At 39.5% G+C, this 12,877-nt stretch overlaps 1 protein-coding gene across 1 annotated transcript in view; it reads left to right on the top strand.

Moving 5' to 3' along the window:
- The window catches only part of SRD5A2 (steroid 5 alpha-reductase 2), a 241,628-nt gene extending 239,429 nt beyond the window's left edge, over positions 1 to 2,199 (top strand). The window contains exon 4 of the mRNA XM_053709176.1: positions 2,045 to 2,199. Within this exon, the coding sequence (XP_053565151.1) occupies positions 2,045 to 2,199 (155 nt within the window). The remainder of the gene's footprint in view (positions 1 to 2,044) is intronic.
- Positions 2,200 to 12,877: the final 10,678 nt, after the last annotated feature.

Here is a 12,877-nt window from a genome sequence, read left to right as displayed (position 1 = left end):
TATTCTTATATATTTGCAGCAAAGCACTAGTATGAGCTAGCTGGACACTCCTGGTGAGATACAAGAGACAAATGGGAGTAGCCACCAATCAGCAGCTAGCTCCCAGTAGTGCATTGTTGCCCCTGAGCCTACCTAGGTGTGATTTTCAACAAAGAATAATAAGGGAACAAGTATATTTGATAGAAGGGAATTAAACATGTCATAAAATTGCATGAAAGTTTAATTTTGATTTTCATGTCCCTTTAATTCCATCTCGAAAACAAAACATTATCTTTTGCTAAATAAAGCACTTTATCTAGTCATATCATATTAAGAATGAAAAAACAAAGTAAAATTATAGGCTGCGATATAGTCATTTGGGTAAGGTTTGGGCTAGGCTGAACAGATAAAGTGCAGAAGCAAAGCATTGCACAATCATCTGCCATTCAGGGGGTTAAGGTAACCTTTTTCCTATTTATTCTTTGCCACATTTATGTCACAATAAAATGGATGATTTAGAGTTTACCATTTCTGGTGTAGCACATCCATTTTAATGACCAGAACATACGTGGCCCACCACTATTTAGTGGCTTCTATTCTAACCACCTGATGGCTGGTCATTCCAAGTAACCTATCAGGAAGGTTCTGACCCAATGTTACAGGTCCTAAAAATGAAAGGTGACCCTTCACCACAAATACCCCTAACTGCTAAGACCTCAGTAGCCTCTAGTGCAAGTTAACGCTAACCACTATTAACCACCCACTGCTAGAACCTACCACTGTATTAACCACTAGGAGTCTGTAACTGCTAAGACCTCAGTAGCCTCTAGTGCAAGTTAACGCTAACCACTATTAACCACCCACTGCTAGAACCTACCACTGTATTAACCACTAGGAGTCTGTAACTGCTAAGACCTCAGTAGCCTCTAGTGCAAGTTAACGCTAACCACTATTAACCACCCACTGCTAGAACCTACCACTGTATTAACCACTAGGAGTCTGTAACTGCTAAGACCTCAGTAGCCTCTAGTGCAAGTTAACGCTAACCACTATTAACCACCCACTACTAGAACCTACCACTGTATTAACCACTAGGAATCTGTAACTGCTAAGACCTCAGTAGCCTCTAGTGCAAGTTAACGCTAACCACTATTAACCACCCACTACTAGAACCTACCACTGTATTAACCACTAGGAATCTGTAACTGCTAAGACCTCAGTAGCCTCTAGTGCAAGTTAACGCTAACCACTATTAACCACCCACTACTAGAACCTACCACTGTATTAACCACTAGGAATCTGTAACTGCTAAGACCTCAGTAGCCTCTAGTGCAAGTTAACGCTAACCACTATTAACCACCCACTACTAGAACCTACCACTGTATTAACCACTAGGAGTCTGTAACTGCTAAGACCTCAGTAGCCTCTAGTGCAAGTTAACGCTATCCACTATTAACCACCCACTACTAGAACCTACCACTGTATTAACCACTAGGAGTCTGTAACTGCTAAGACCTCAGTAGCCTCTAGTGCAAGTTAACGCTATCCACTATTAACCACCCACTACTAGAACCTACCACTGTATTAACCACTAGGAGTCTGTAACTGCTAAGACCTCAGTAGCCTCTAGTGCAAGTTAACGCTATCCACTATTAACCACCCACTACTAGAACCTACCACTGTATTAACCACTAGGAGTCTGTAACTGCTAAGACCTCAGTAGCCTCTAGTGCAAGTTAACGCTAACCACTATTAACCACCCACTACTAGAACCTACCACTGTATTAACCACTAGGAGTCTGTAACTGCTAAGACCTCAGTAGCCTCTAGTGCAAGTTAACGCTAACCACTATTAACCACCCACTACTAGAACCTACCACTGTATTAACCACTAGGAATCTGTAACTGCTAAGATACTCCAACAGCTATAACCCCCACTGTTATGACCTCTTACCCTTGTATTTAAAAAAAACAAAACAAAAAAAAAACTATGTATTTTTTAATTATTTTGTTTTTTTTTAACCAAAAGAAAGAAAATGAAAGACTGTTTATTTTTACATTACAGGAGGAATGTTTAATTATGTATCAGGTGCAAATTTCCTGGGAGAAATTGTGGAATGGTTTGGTTATGCTATAGCAACATGGTCCTTGCCAGCTTTTGCCTTTGCATTCTTTACATTGTGTTCAATTGGCCCAAGAGCGTATCACCACCACAGGTAAGGTATATTTTGTTAACCCTATACATTTTATTCTTTTCACTTGTTCTTTAAAATAACAATATTTAAATGCAGTAGTGCTTATGGATTACTATTGGATGTAGAGTCTATTACAGTATTTGACAAAATCATATTTTTGTGACTATACTGTTTCTCGGTTGATTTCAGAAACACATGCTCTGTATTTTCTGAGGATGTAAGTTTTATATTAGAGGAACATGGAAGTAACAATTAAACTTTCATGATTCAGATAGTCTGTTATAAAATTTTTCTCTTGTTCTTGATATCCTGTGTTGTAACATAGCTTCTTTGAAAGCATGAGATAGGCTTAGGAGCGTGCACATATCTTTAAGGAACTTAAAAATAGAAAGAAAATTGTTTCCTCTAGCATATCATCCAAAGTAAAGTGAATATAGAAAATGTTTAAAAAATTGACCAATGTAGTTGCCTATGGAATAAGGAGACTATGGAACTGAGGACTCAAATTCTGGGCAGTTGGGATATACAGGTGAAACTCGAAAAATTAGAATATCGTGCAAAAGTTCATTTATTTCACTAATGCAACTTAAAAGGTGAAACTAATATATGAGATAGACTCATTACATGCAAAGCAAGATAGTTCAAGCCGTGATTTGTCTTAATTGTGATGATTATGGCTTACAGCTCATGAAAACCCCAAATCCACAATCTCAGAAAATTAGAATATTACATGCAATCAATAAAACAAGGATTGTACATAGAATAATATCGGACCTCTAAAAAGTATAAGCATGCATACTGTATGTACTCAGTACTTGGTTTGGGCCCCTTTTGCAGCAATTACTGCCTCAATGCGGCGTGGCATGGAAGCTATCAGCCTGTGGTACTGCAGAGGTGTTATGGAAGACCAGGATGCTTCAATAGCGGCCTTCAGCTCTTCTGCATTGTTCGATCTCATGTCTCTCATCTTTCTCTTGGCAATGCCCCAGGTCTTGAAAAAGCCCTAACATACGGGTGAAACGCGTAGAGGAAGTTTCGAGTTGTTTTACCTGTCAAGGACACCTTTTTTGGATTCTAGGTACCTAGTTTTCAGTTGCCCGCGCGTGTTCCACGCTAAGTGCGGGACTTTGTACATTCATCTCCCTCCTGTGCTGGGACCCTACTTAATATCAACGGACGATGGAGGCGTGTGCAGTCTCTCTAGACGCTGACCGGGTTCAGCAGACGCTGCAAGGAACGTGCAGTCTTAAGAGACTCTGTCCATAATTGGGAAACCATCAGAAGTGGGAGTTAAGATCGATACACAGCCGCTTCATAGAGGTGTGAGTAAGAATTTTCCTATTCGGCAATAAGGTGAACAATACCTACATTATAAGGTGGTTCTATTGTTAAACGCCAATTTTCCAAAATCCCTTTTATGCTGTAATACATCTGTCACATATGCAGCGCTTGTTGGATCTGTTATAAACAGACACTGTGTAGCTGATTATTCACTGTTTGGGACAAAATTAATTTGGCTGGAGCCATCGTTGTATACATTGTATCATTAGTTAACCCATGAATGGACTTTTCATCACACTGAGATTTGCTGTCAACCTTTTAAAATAATTTTTTGTACTTATTTTTTAAGCATTTTTAGGGTGGTAATTCAGTCTTATTTTTTAGAATATTTTTGAAGATATGGTACTGTTCTAATATATAAGGGAGACGTCCCTATTATCTGTCTTTTATCATTATTGTATTTTATCGTGCAGTAAAGTTATATACGCTTCAATTTACTTTTGTTTCTTCATCATTTCTCTATAGATGTTATTGTAGCATTTATGATTAGGTGTGGTGGTTAACTTAGCTTTTTAGAGCCCTCTTAATCCCTTTTAATTTGTTTTCTTTGTAACAGTCCTAGGGAGACTGTTAGAGAGTGGCCTAGTTATCCTTTAGAATTTAGCGCTATAATTTCTGTTATCTCTTGCTGGAAAATGAAGTCAGCATCCCCATAGAGCTCGTCTGCGGAAGGAAGCATGAAGTGCTCCAAAATCTCCTGGTAGATGGCTGTGTTTACCCTGGACTTAATGAAGCACAGTAGACCAACACCAGCAGATGACATGGCTCCCCAAATCAACACAGACTGTGGAAACTTCACACTGGACTTCAAGCAGCTTGCAGTGTGTGCCTCTCCATTCTTCCTCCATACTCTGGGTCCTTGGTTTCCAAATGAGATGCAAAATTTGCTCTCATCAGAAAAGAGGACTTTGGACCACTGAGCAACAGACAAGGTCTGTTTTTCTTTAGCCCAGGTAAGACGCTTTTGACGTTGTTTGTTGTTGAGGAGTGGCTTGACAAGAGGAATACGACATTTGAAGCCCATGTCCAGGATCCGTCTGTGTGTGGTGGCTCTTGATGCACTGACTCCAGCCTCAGTCCACTCCTTGTGAAAGTCCCTAACACTTTTGAATGTCCTTTTCCTGACAATCCTCTCCAGGCTGTGGTCATCCCTGCTGCTTGTGCACCTTTTTCTTCTACACTTTTCCCTTCCACATAACTTTCTATTAATGTGCTTTGATACAGCACTTTGGGAACATCCAACTTATTTTGCAATTATGTTTTGAGGCTTTCCCTTCTTATGGAGGGTGTCAATGATGGTTTTCTGCACAACTGTCAGGTCAGCAGTCTTTCCCATGATTGTGATTCCTACTGAACCAGACTGAGAAACCATTTAAAGGCTCAGGAACCCTTTGCAGGTGTTATGGCTAAATTAGCTGATTAGAGTGGGACACTTTGAGCCTAGAATATTGCACCTTTTCACAATATTCTAATTTTCTGAGATTGTGGATTTGGGGTTTTCATCAGCTGTAAGCCATAATCATCACAATTATGACAAATCATGGCTTGAACTATCTTGCTTTGCATGTAATGAGTCTATCTCATATATTAGTTTCACCTTTTAGGTTGCATTAGTGAAATAAATGAACTTTTGCACGATATTCTAATTTTTCGAGTTTCACCTGTATAGTGGTAAGATAAAGTATTTGAATAATTTGGAATTACCTGGATATCTGCCTAAACTGGTTCTAAAATATTATCTGGTCTTCAACTATGTGAGAACAAGAGATGGGGTATGCTAAACAAAAAGACACACTAACTTAAAGGGATATGAACCCCAACGTTTTTCTTTCATGATTCAGATAGAGCATGGCATTTTAAACAACATTCTAATTTACTTTTATTATCAATACTTCTTCCTAATCTTGGTAACTTTTGTGAAAAAATTGTGTTATTCATTTGCAGGAGCACTAGATGGCAACACTATTTCCTGCCATGTACTGCTCCCGACACAAACCTAGGTATCTCTTCAACAAAGAATACCATTGAACAAAGCAAATTTAATAAAATAATTAAATTGGAAACTTTTTTTTAAATGGTATGCGCTGTCTGAATCACAAAAGAAAATGTTTGGTTTCATATTCCTTTAAAGGTTTTAATTTCTTTATTGAACACACTGCATAAACATTCACAGCACAGGGTGGAAGAAGTATGTGAATCCCTAGGCGAATGACTTTCCAAACACTGACTGGAGTTAGATGTCAGCTAACCTGGAGTTTTAACATGAGATTAATGTGTTGCACTTTCACAAGAAGAATTTTGTCTCTGAAATGAGCCGAAAGCCACAAGGGGACCAACTTCCACATTCATCAGTGAACACAACTTCTGAATGCCTATATCTAACGTGAACTATGCCTTTAACAAAAAAGATCTCAGAAGAACTAATATTAAAGGGACAGTCAAGTCATAATTAAACTTTCATAATTCAGATAGGGCATGCAATTTTACTTTTAATATCAAATTTACCTGGTTCTTTTGGTATTCTTTGTTGAAAGCTTAAAGGGACAGTTCACCCAAAACTTATCTCCAATTTAAATTGTTCCCAATTATCTATTTTACCTGCTGGAGTGTATTAAATTGTTTACAAGTAGCTCCTTTACCCCTATTTTGGCCTGTGAAATAGCTGATTTAGCTTGTGGTTTCCCAAGCTATACTGAAAGTTTTGATACTGCAGCATCAGCTATTGAATAGCCTAAGTAAACACAGCCACCAGAAGAAATTAAACTCCCATTGGGGTGCAGGATAGTTTAGCAATAATAAAATTTCCATTGTTCTCTCTATGGGGTAGATTTATCATAGTGCAATGTAGCGTATCATGCAGTGACGTGCAGTGACGTCAGAGGCTGGTGAGGCAGTGGCAGGATACGCCTTCATTCTTTAGATATCCTTTGTTGAAGAAATAGCAATGCACATGGGTGAGCCAATCACATGAGGTATCTATGTGCAGCCACCAATCAGCAGCTACTGAGCATATTTAGATATGATTTTCAACAAAGGACATCAAAATAATGAAGAAAATTAGATATTAGATGTAAATTGGAAAGTTATTTAAATTTGCATATGGGTTTCATATGGGTTTCATGTCCCTTTAAATGGTGTCTTAGAAAACTGGTCAACTTAGTAAACATCTGATTTTAGTCTAAAAGGATTGTAACAGAAACTCTTGCCAGATAACACAATGCTTGCTCTGATTATGAGATCTAGAAATCCATGCCCATTAAAATATGTTTAAAACATACATTTTACTTTAATGCTGCAAATTATGCTTATAGATTCTTTCATTACATAAGGGATGAGAGTCAGAGGGGGAGGAAGATAGACAGAGAGAGAAAGAGACCATGGGGGAGAACAACACATAAGGAGAGAGATGGATAGATAGAGAGAGAGAGAGATACACACACACACACACACAAGGGGGGAAGAGAGGGACCACTGCATTTTAAAGTAATAAAACAGCAGAGCTACAGAGAGTTCAGAAAATTAGTCTATAATTTAGTGTGAAGTACAGAGGCAAGCTGCTAAGTTAGTGGGTGTAAAGTTTGAGTAAACAAAATACAAAAACGGTCCTTTGCTGTAAAAGAGTAAAAAAAACAATAAACCACATTCATTAAATTATCATTTTCACTAACAGAATCCCTATCAGTAAAATCTTACTTTAATAAGATGTGGGTGAAACACTGCTCTCTGTGCCTCTCTCCTGCTCTGGAAGGATTCGGGAAGTGACAGTGGCACATTCCACTGCACTTAGAGGGGAAGAACAGAACACTCTTTTTCACTTTAGCAAAGCTGGCAGCTTCACAGGACAGCAACAAAATATATGAAAGTTGTTTTTTTCCGTTCTTGTTTTGTTTTATATGATTTAACATCCAGCCCCAACACTATATTCCACTTACTAATGCCTCTCGCTAGATTGGTTCAGCCCAAATAAGACTGCCTCAAATAAGCAGTTAATGGGCCATGCAATGATCTTAACCACTTGCATCCAGTAGATGGCGCAGCATGTTGTGTAATGGTGGGCAAACCTGCTTGTGCCTCTTCATTGCACAACATATAGCTGTGAGAAAACAAATGCTGGGGAAAAAAAATTACATTTTTTTTTTAAAGCCAATAAAAAAATATATATTTTTGCCCATATGAGAGGTGAAGCACTGCCTCACCTGCCTCTAGTGACTGCACATCACTGGTATCATGTCCGCTGCACATCGATAAATGCTTACAGCATATGCTGTCAGCATTTATCATTGCACCAGCAGTTCTTGTGAACTGCTGGTGCAATGCCGCCCCCTGGAGATTTGCGGCCAATTGGCCGCTAGCAGGGGGTGTCAATCAACCCGATCGAAAGATTTCTGTCTGCGGCCTCAGAGCAGGCAGACAAGTTATGGAGCAGTGGTCTTTAGACCGCTGCTGTCAGGGTGCCAGGAATCAGACTGAGACAAGAAGTGCAAAATAATCACACCTTTATTAATAACAAAAATAATAAAAAGACCACAAGTCAAATAACAAGCCAGGAGTCAAAACCACAGCTGGTAGTCAGATGAGCCGAGTCAGGATCCAAAGCGAGTAATCAGACGGGCCGGAATCAGGAACTAGGAGAACAGCAAAGTCAGGAACAAGCCAGGGATCAGGAACCAGAATAGACGTCAGAGTAGCTAGGTAATGCACAGGAACTGAATACAGGAACTCACAAACAGGTCTAAGACAACGCAAGGGCAAAGCTTACTGAACAGAGGCCCTTTAAATAATAAGTGATGACATCACAATTCCGAGACTGCAACCTGTCTCACATGGATGATGTACAACAGTCTGGCCATAAGAGGGCGTGCAGGAAATGAGCAGCATCACACACTCTGCACCAGATTCAGCAAGAAAATGTGAGCAAAATGGCAAACAAAGCAGGGAAAAAACCCTGACAGTACCCTCCCCTCAACGACCCCTCCCCTGCGGGAGGACAAAAGGCTTATTGGGGAAACGGGCATGAAAGGCACGGAGAAGGGCGGGAGCATGAACATCAGAGGATGGAACCCAAGAACGCTCCTCAGGACCGTAGCCCCTCCAGTGAACGAAATACTGTACCCGGCCCCTGGAAATACGAGAGTCAATAATGTTGCTGACCTCATATTCTTCATGGTTGTCAACAGAGATAGGACGGGGATGAGGCAACACAGTGGTAAACCGATTACAAACCAATGGTTTTAAGAGGGAGACATGAAAAACATTGGAGATGCGCATTGCAGGAGGAAGATCAAGAGCCTAGGCCACAGGATTGACCCGTCGGAGTATCCGAAAAGGCCAACATAACGGGGAGCCAGTTTATTGGAAGGCACACAAACTGGTAGAAAGGTGCGGACAGATGCCTACGATCAGCCTGGAACTTTTGGTGCTGCATAGAATGATGAAGACAATCCAGAATCTGCACCCAAGTGGAACAGAGTTGCCTGAGATGTTCCTGCAAAGGCGGAATACCCTGAGACATGAATGAATAGGGCAACAAGGATGGTTGAAACCCATAATTCGCCATGAACGGGGATAACTGGGAGGAAGCATTAATAGCACTATTACGAGCGAACTCTGCCCAAGGTAACAGTTCAGACCAATTATTGTGGTGAGCTGAAACATAGCAATGGAGGAACTGTTCCAGAGCTTGATTAGACCGTTCCGCAGCCCCATTGGATTGAGGGTGATATGCCAAGGAGAAGGAAAGGTGGATCCCCATTTGAGCACAAAAGGAACGCCAAAATCTGGAGACAAACTGGCTACCCCGGTCTGAGACTATCTCCTTGGGTAACCCATGTAAACGGAAGACCTCCCGGGCAAAAATTTAAGCAAGCTCCTGAGCAGTAGGCAACTTCTTCAAGGGAATGCAATGTGACATTTTAGAAAAACGGTCAACCACCATTAGGATAACAGTATTGCCATTGGAAACGGGGAGCTCGACAATGAAGTCCATGGAAAGATGTGTCCAAGGACGCTCACCATTAGCAATAGGTTGAAGAAGACCCACAGGTAGATGTCGAGGAGTCTTATTTTGTGCACAGACTGAGCAGGAGTCAACATACATAGCAACATCAGATCGAAGAGCTGGCCACCAGAATTGTCGAGTGACAGACCAAAACATTTGGTTCTTGCCCGGGTGACCTGTGGCTTTAGGATAGTGGTAAGTGTGCAATAGTTTCGTTTGAAGATTCTATGGTACAAAGCACTTACCACTAGGTTTCTCAGGAGGTGCATTGTTTTGTGCAGTGAGGATCTCCACCCCTAAGGGAGAAGTCAAATTAGTACGTATGGTGGCCAAAATATGGTCAGGAGGTATAACTGGAAAAGGTACAGACTCCTCCTTGGACAGAGGCAAAAATTGACGAGAGAGGGCATCAGCCCTAACATTTTTACTACCAGGGAGGTAGAAAACCACAAAATTAAACCGAGACAGAAATAGCGCCCTTCTGTCCTGTCGGGGTGACAAACGTTTTGCTTCGGATAGATAAGTCAAATTCTTGTGGTCAGTAAGAATAAGCACTGGTATGCTAGTACCCTCGAAAAGGTGCCTCCATTCCTTGAGTGCCAAAATTATGGCCAGTAATTCCCTATTGCCAATTTCATAATTGCACTCCGCCGGAGACAATTTCTTAGAGAAGAAACCGCACGGATGCAAGGAACCGTCAGGCGTAGGACATTGAGACAAGAGGGCACCTACTCCAGTCTCAGATGCATCAACCTCAAGAACGAAAGGCAGGACAGGGTTAGGATGAGCCAGAAATGGAGCGGCAGCAAAGGCAGTCTTAAGACTATCAAAAGCCTTATTGGCAGTAGGTGACCAATGGAGTAGATCATTCTCCTTACGGGTCATGTCAGTGATAGGTTTGACTAAGGAAGAAAACTTCCTATAGTAATTGGTAAAGCTCAAAAAATGTTGAATAGAGTGAAGACCAACTGGGCGAGGCCACTGCAGGACTGCAGACAACTTGTCAGGATCCATGGAGAACCCGTGTAACATCAGTATGATGACCCTCAAGAGTGGGTGAGTGTATGAGGATATCATCTAAGTACACCACAACACACTATTGCAACATATCTCGTAGGACATCATTAATATATTCCTGGAAAACAGCTGGAGCATTACATAGACCAAAGAGCATTACAAGATACTCACAGGCCGGAATCAGGAACTAGGAGAACAGCAAAGTCAGGAACAAGCCAGGGATCAGGAACCAGAAGAGACGTCAGACTAGCCAGGTAGCCAACAAATATAAGATAAGGAAGCTAGTGTGTGTACACAAAGTGATAATATAATGAGATATGATATTACCTGAAGCTCAACCCATTGTAATAGGATGTGGTTTAAAAGCACAAAACCAGCTACTTCATATATACAAATAAACCTGAAAATGCAATTTCTCATACATTCTGCAGCTGGTATAACAAGTCATTGAAAATACATTAATATAAAAACAATTTTACATTGCACTGTCCCTTTAACCTAGGTAGGTTCATATGCTAATTTCTAAGCGCTTGAAGGCCACCTCTTAACTCAGTGCATTTTGACAGTTTTTTGCTGCTAGGCAGCGCTAGTTCATGTGTGTCATATAGATTACATTGTGCTCACTCCTATTAAGATATTTATGAGTTAACACAGATTGGCTAAAATGCAAGTCTGTGAAAAGAACTGAAATAAGGGGGAACTCTGCAGAGGCTTAGATACAAGGTAATCACAGAGGTAAAAAGCATATTAGAGGTAATAGCATATTGTTGGTTATGCAAAACTAGGGAATGAGTAATTAAGGGATTATATATATTTTTAAACAATTACAGTTGTGGAATAGACTGTCCTTTTAAGTATTGTTAACTTGCATAAAGCTGGAAAAGGTTACAAAAGTTCAAGGAAGGCAAATCGTCTATAAACGGTCAACCTTTAGAATTCTAGCTACTTTTTCTACAATTAAATGAGGGTTAGGGGTATATTCCCCAATCTAATCCTACTTTCTTGTCTTGGAAAAAAAAAAATTCTGGACTCTTGATTATTTCCTCCAGACAGAAAGAGGAAACCAACTGTAGGAAGCTCAAGCAGGCTCCAATTTATCCTGTCCAATTTATCCACTTAAATTATAAGAGTACTGTGCGGTTAGTATGCAAGTTACAATTTATATTAAATTATGGAGAAAGCATTATTGTTAATGCTTTTATTTATACATTAATATTGTATCTGCATACATGTATGCGGATACAAAATTAATGTATCAATAGAAGCATTAACGATAATTCTTTCTCCATAATTTAATATAAATTGTAACTTGCATACTAACCGCACAGTACTCTTATAATTTAAGTGGATTAGCGCATTCAGTGCATTTGTTGAACAGTATATACATCAATAGTTACTTTTCATATTTCTGGAAAAACAGTTTAACACCAATATCTAGAACCTCCAGACTGCATATATAATTCAACTTACCATCTAGTGATATCGATCCAGTCCATTCTTATTTTGGGCGTTATAACTGTCCTCTGTTAAACGCTTCCAAGGACATTGTTCCTAAATTAATTTATACACCTTAGAACCATGGATTATTATTGACATCCTAGGCCCAAGAGATGCACTGATTATACTCAGCTCCTTCCATTTTATATATATATATATATATATATATATATATATATATATATATATATATATATATATATATATATATATATATAAACAGTCTCTGGGGAACTCTGCACTCACTTTGTATCCCAGCCGCCCAGGGTGCATCCAAAGAACATTCAAATTTTTTGCAAAAAGAGAGCACTCACCGGGACTAACACTTATACAGCATATCAAGCTTTTATTTATACAGGTGACGTTCCGAAACGTCACCTGAATAAATAAAAGCTTGATATGCTGTATAAGTGTTATTCCCGGTGAGTGCTCTCTTTTTGCAAACATTTTATATATATATATATATATATATATATATATAGGGAGTGCAGAATTATTAGGCAAGTTGTATTTTTGAGGATTAATTTTATTATTGAACAACAACCATGTTCTCAATGAACCCAAAAAACTAATTAATATCAAAGCTGGAAGTAGTTTTTAGTTTGTTTTTAGTTATAGCTATTTTAGGGGGATATCTGTGTGTGCAGGTGACTATTACTGTGCATAATTATTAGGCAACTTAACAAAAAACAAATATATACCCATTTCAATTATTTATTTTTACCAGTGAAACCAATATAACATCTCAACATTCACAAATATACATTTCTGACATTCAAAAACAAAACAAAAACAAATCAGTGACCAATATAGCCACCTTTCTTTGCAAGGACACTCAAAAGCCTGCCAT

The sequence above is a fragment of the Bombina bombina genome, chromosome 4 (assembly GCF_027579735.1).
Source record: "Bombina bombina isolate aBomBom1 chromosome 4, aBomBom1.pri, whole genome shotgun sequence".
NCBI lineage: Eukaryota > Metazoa > Chordata > Amphibia > Anura > Bombinatoridae > Bombina > Bombina bombina.
Note: the sequence above shows the minus strand (reverse complement) of the source record. Positions and strands in the feature narration are given on the sequence as shown.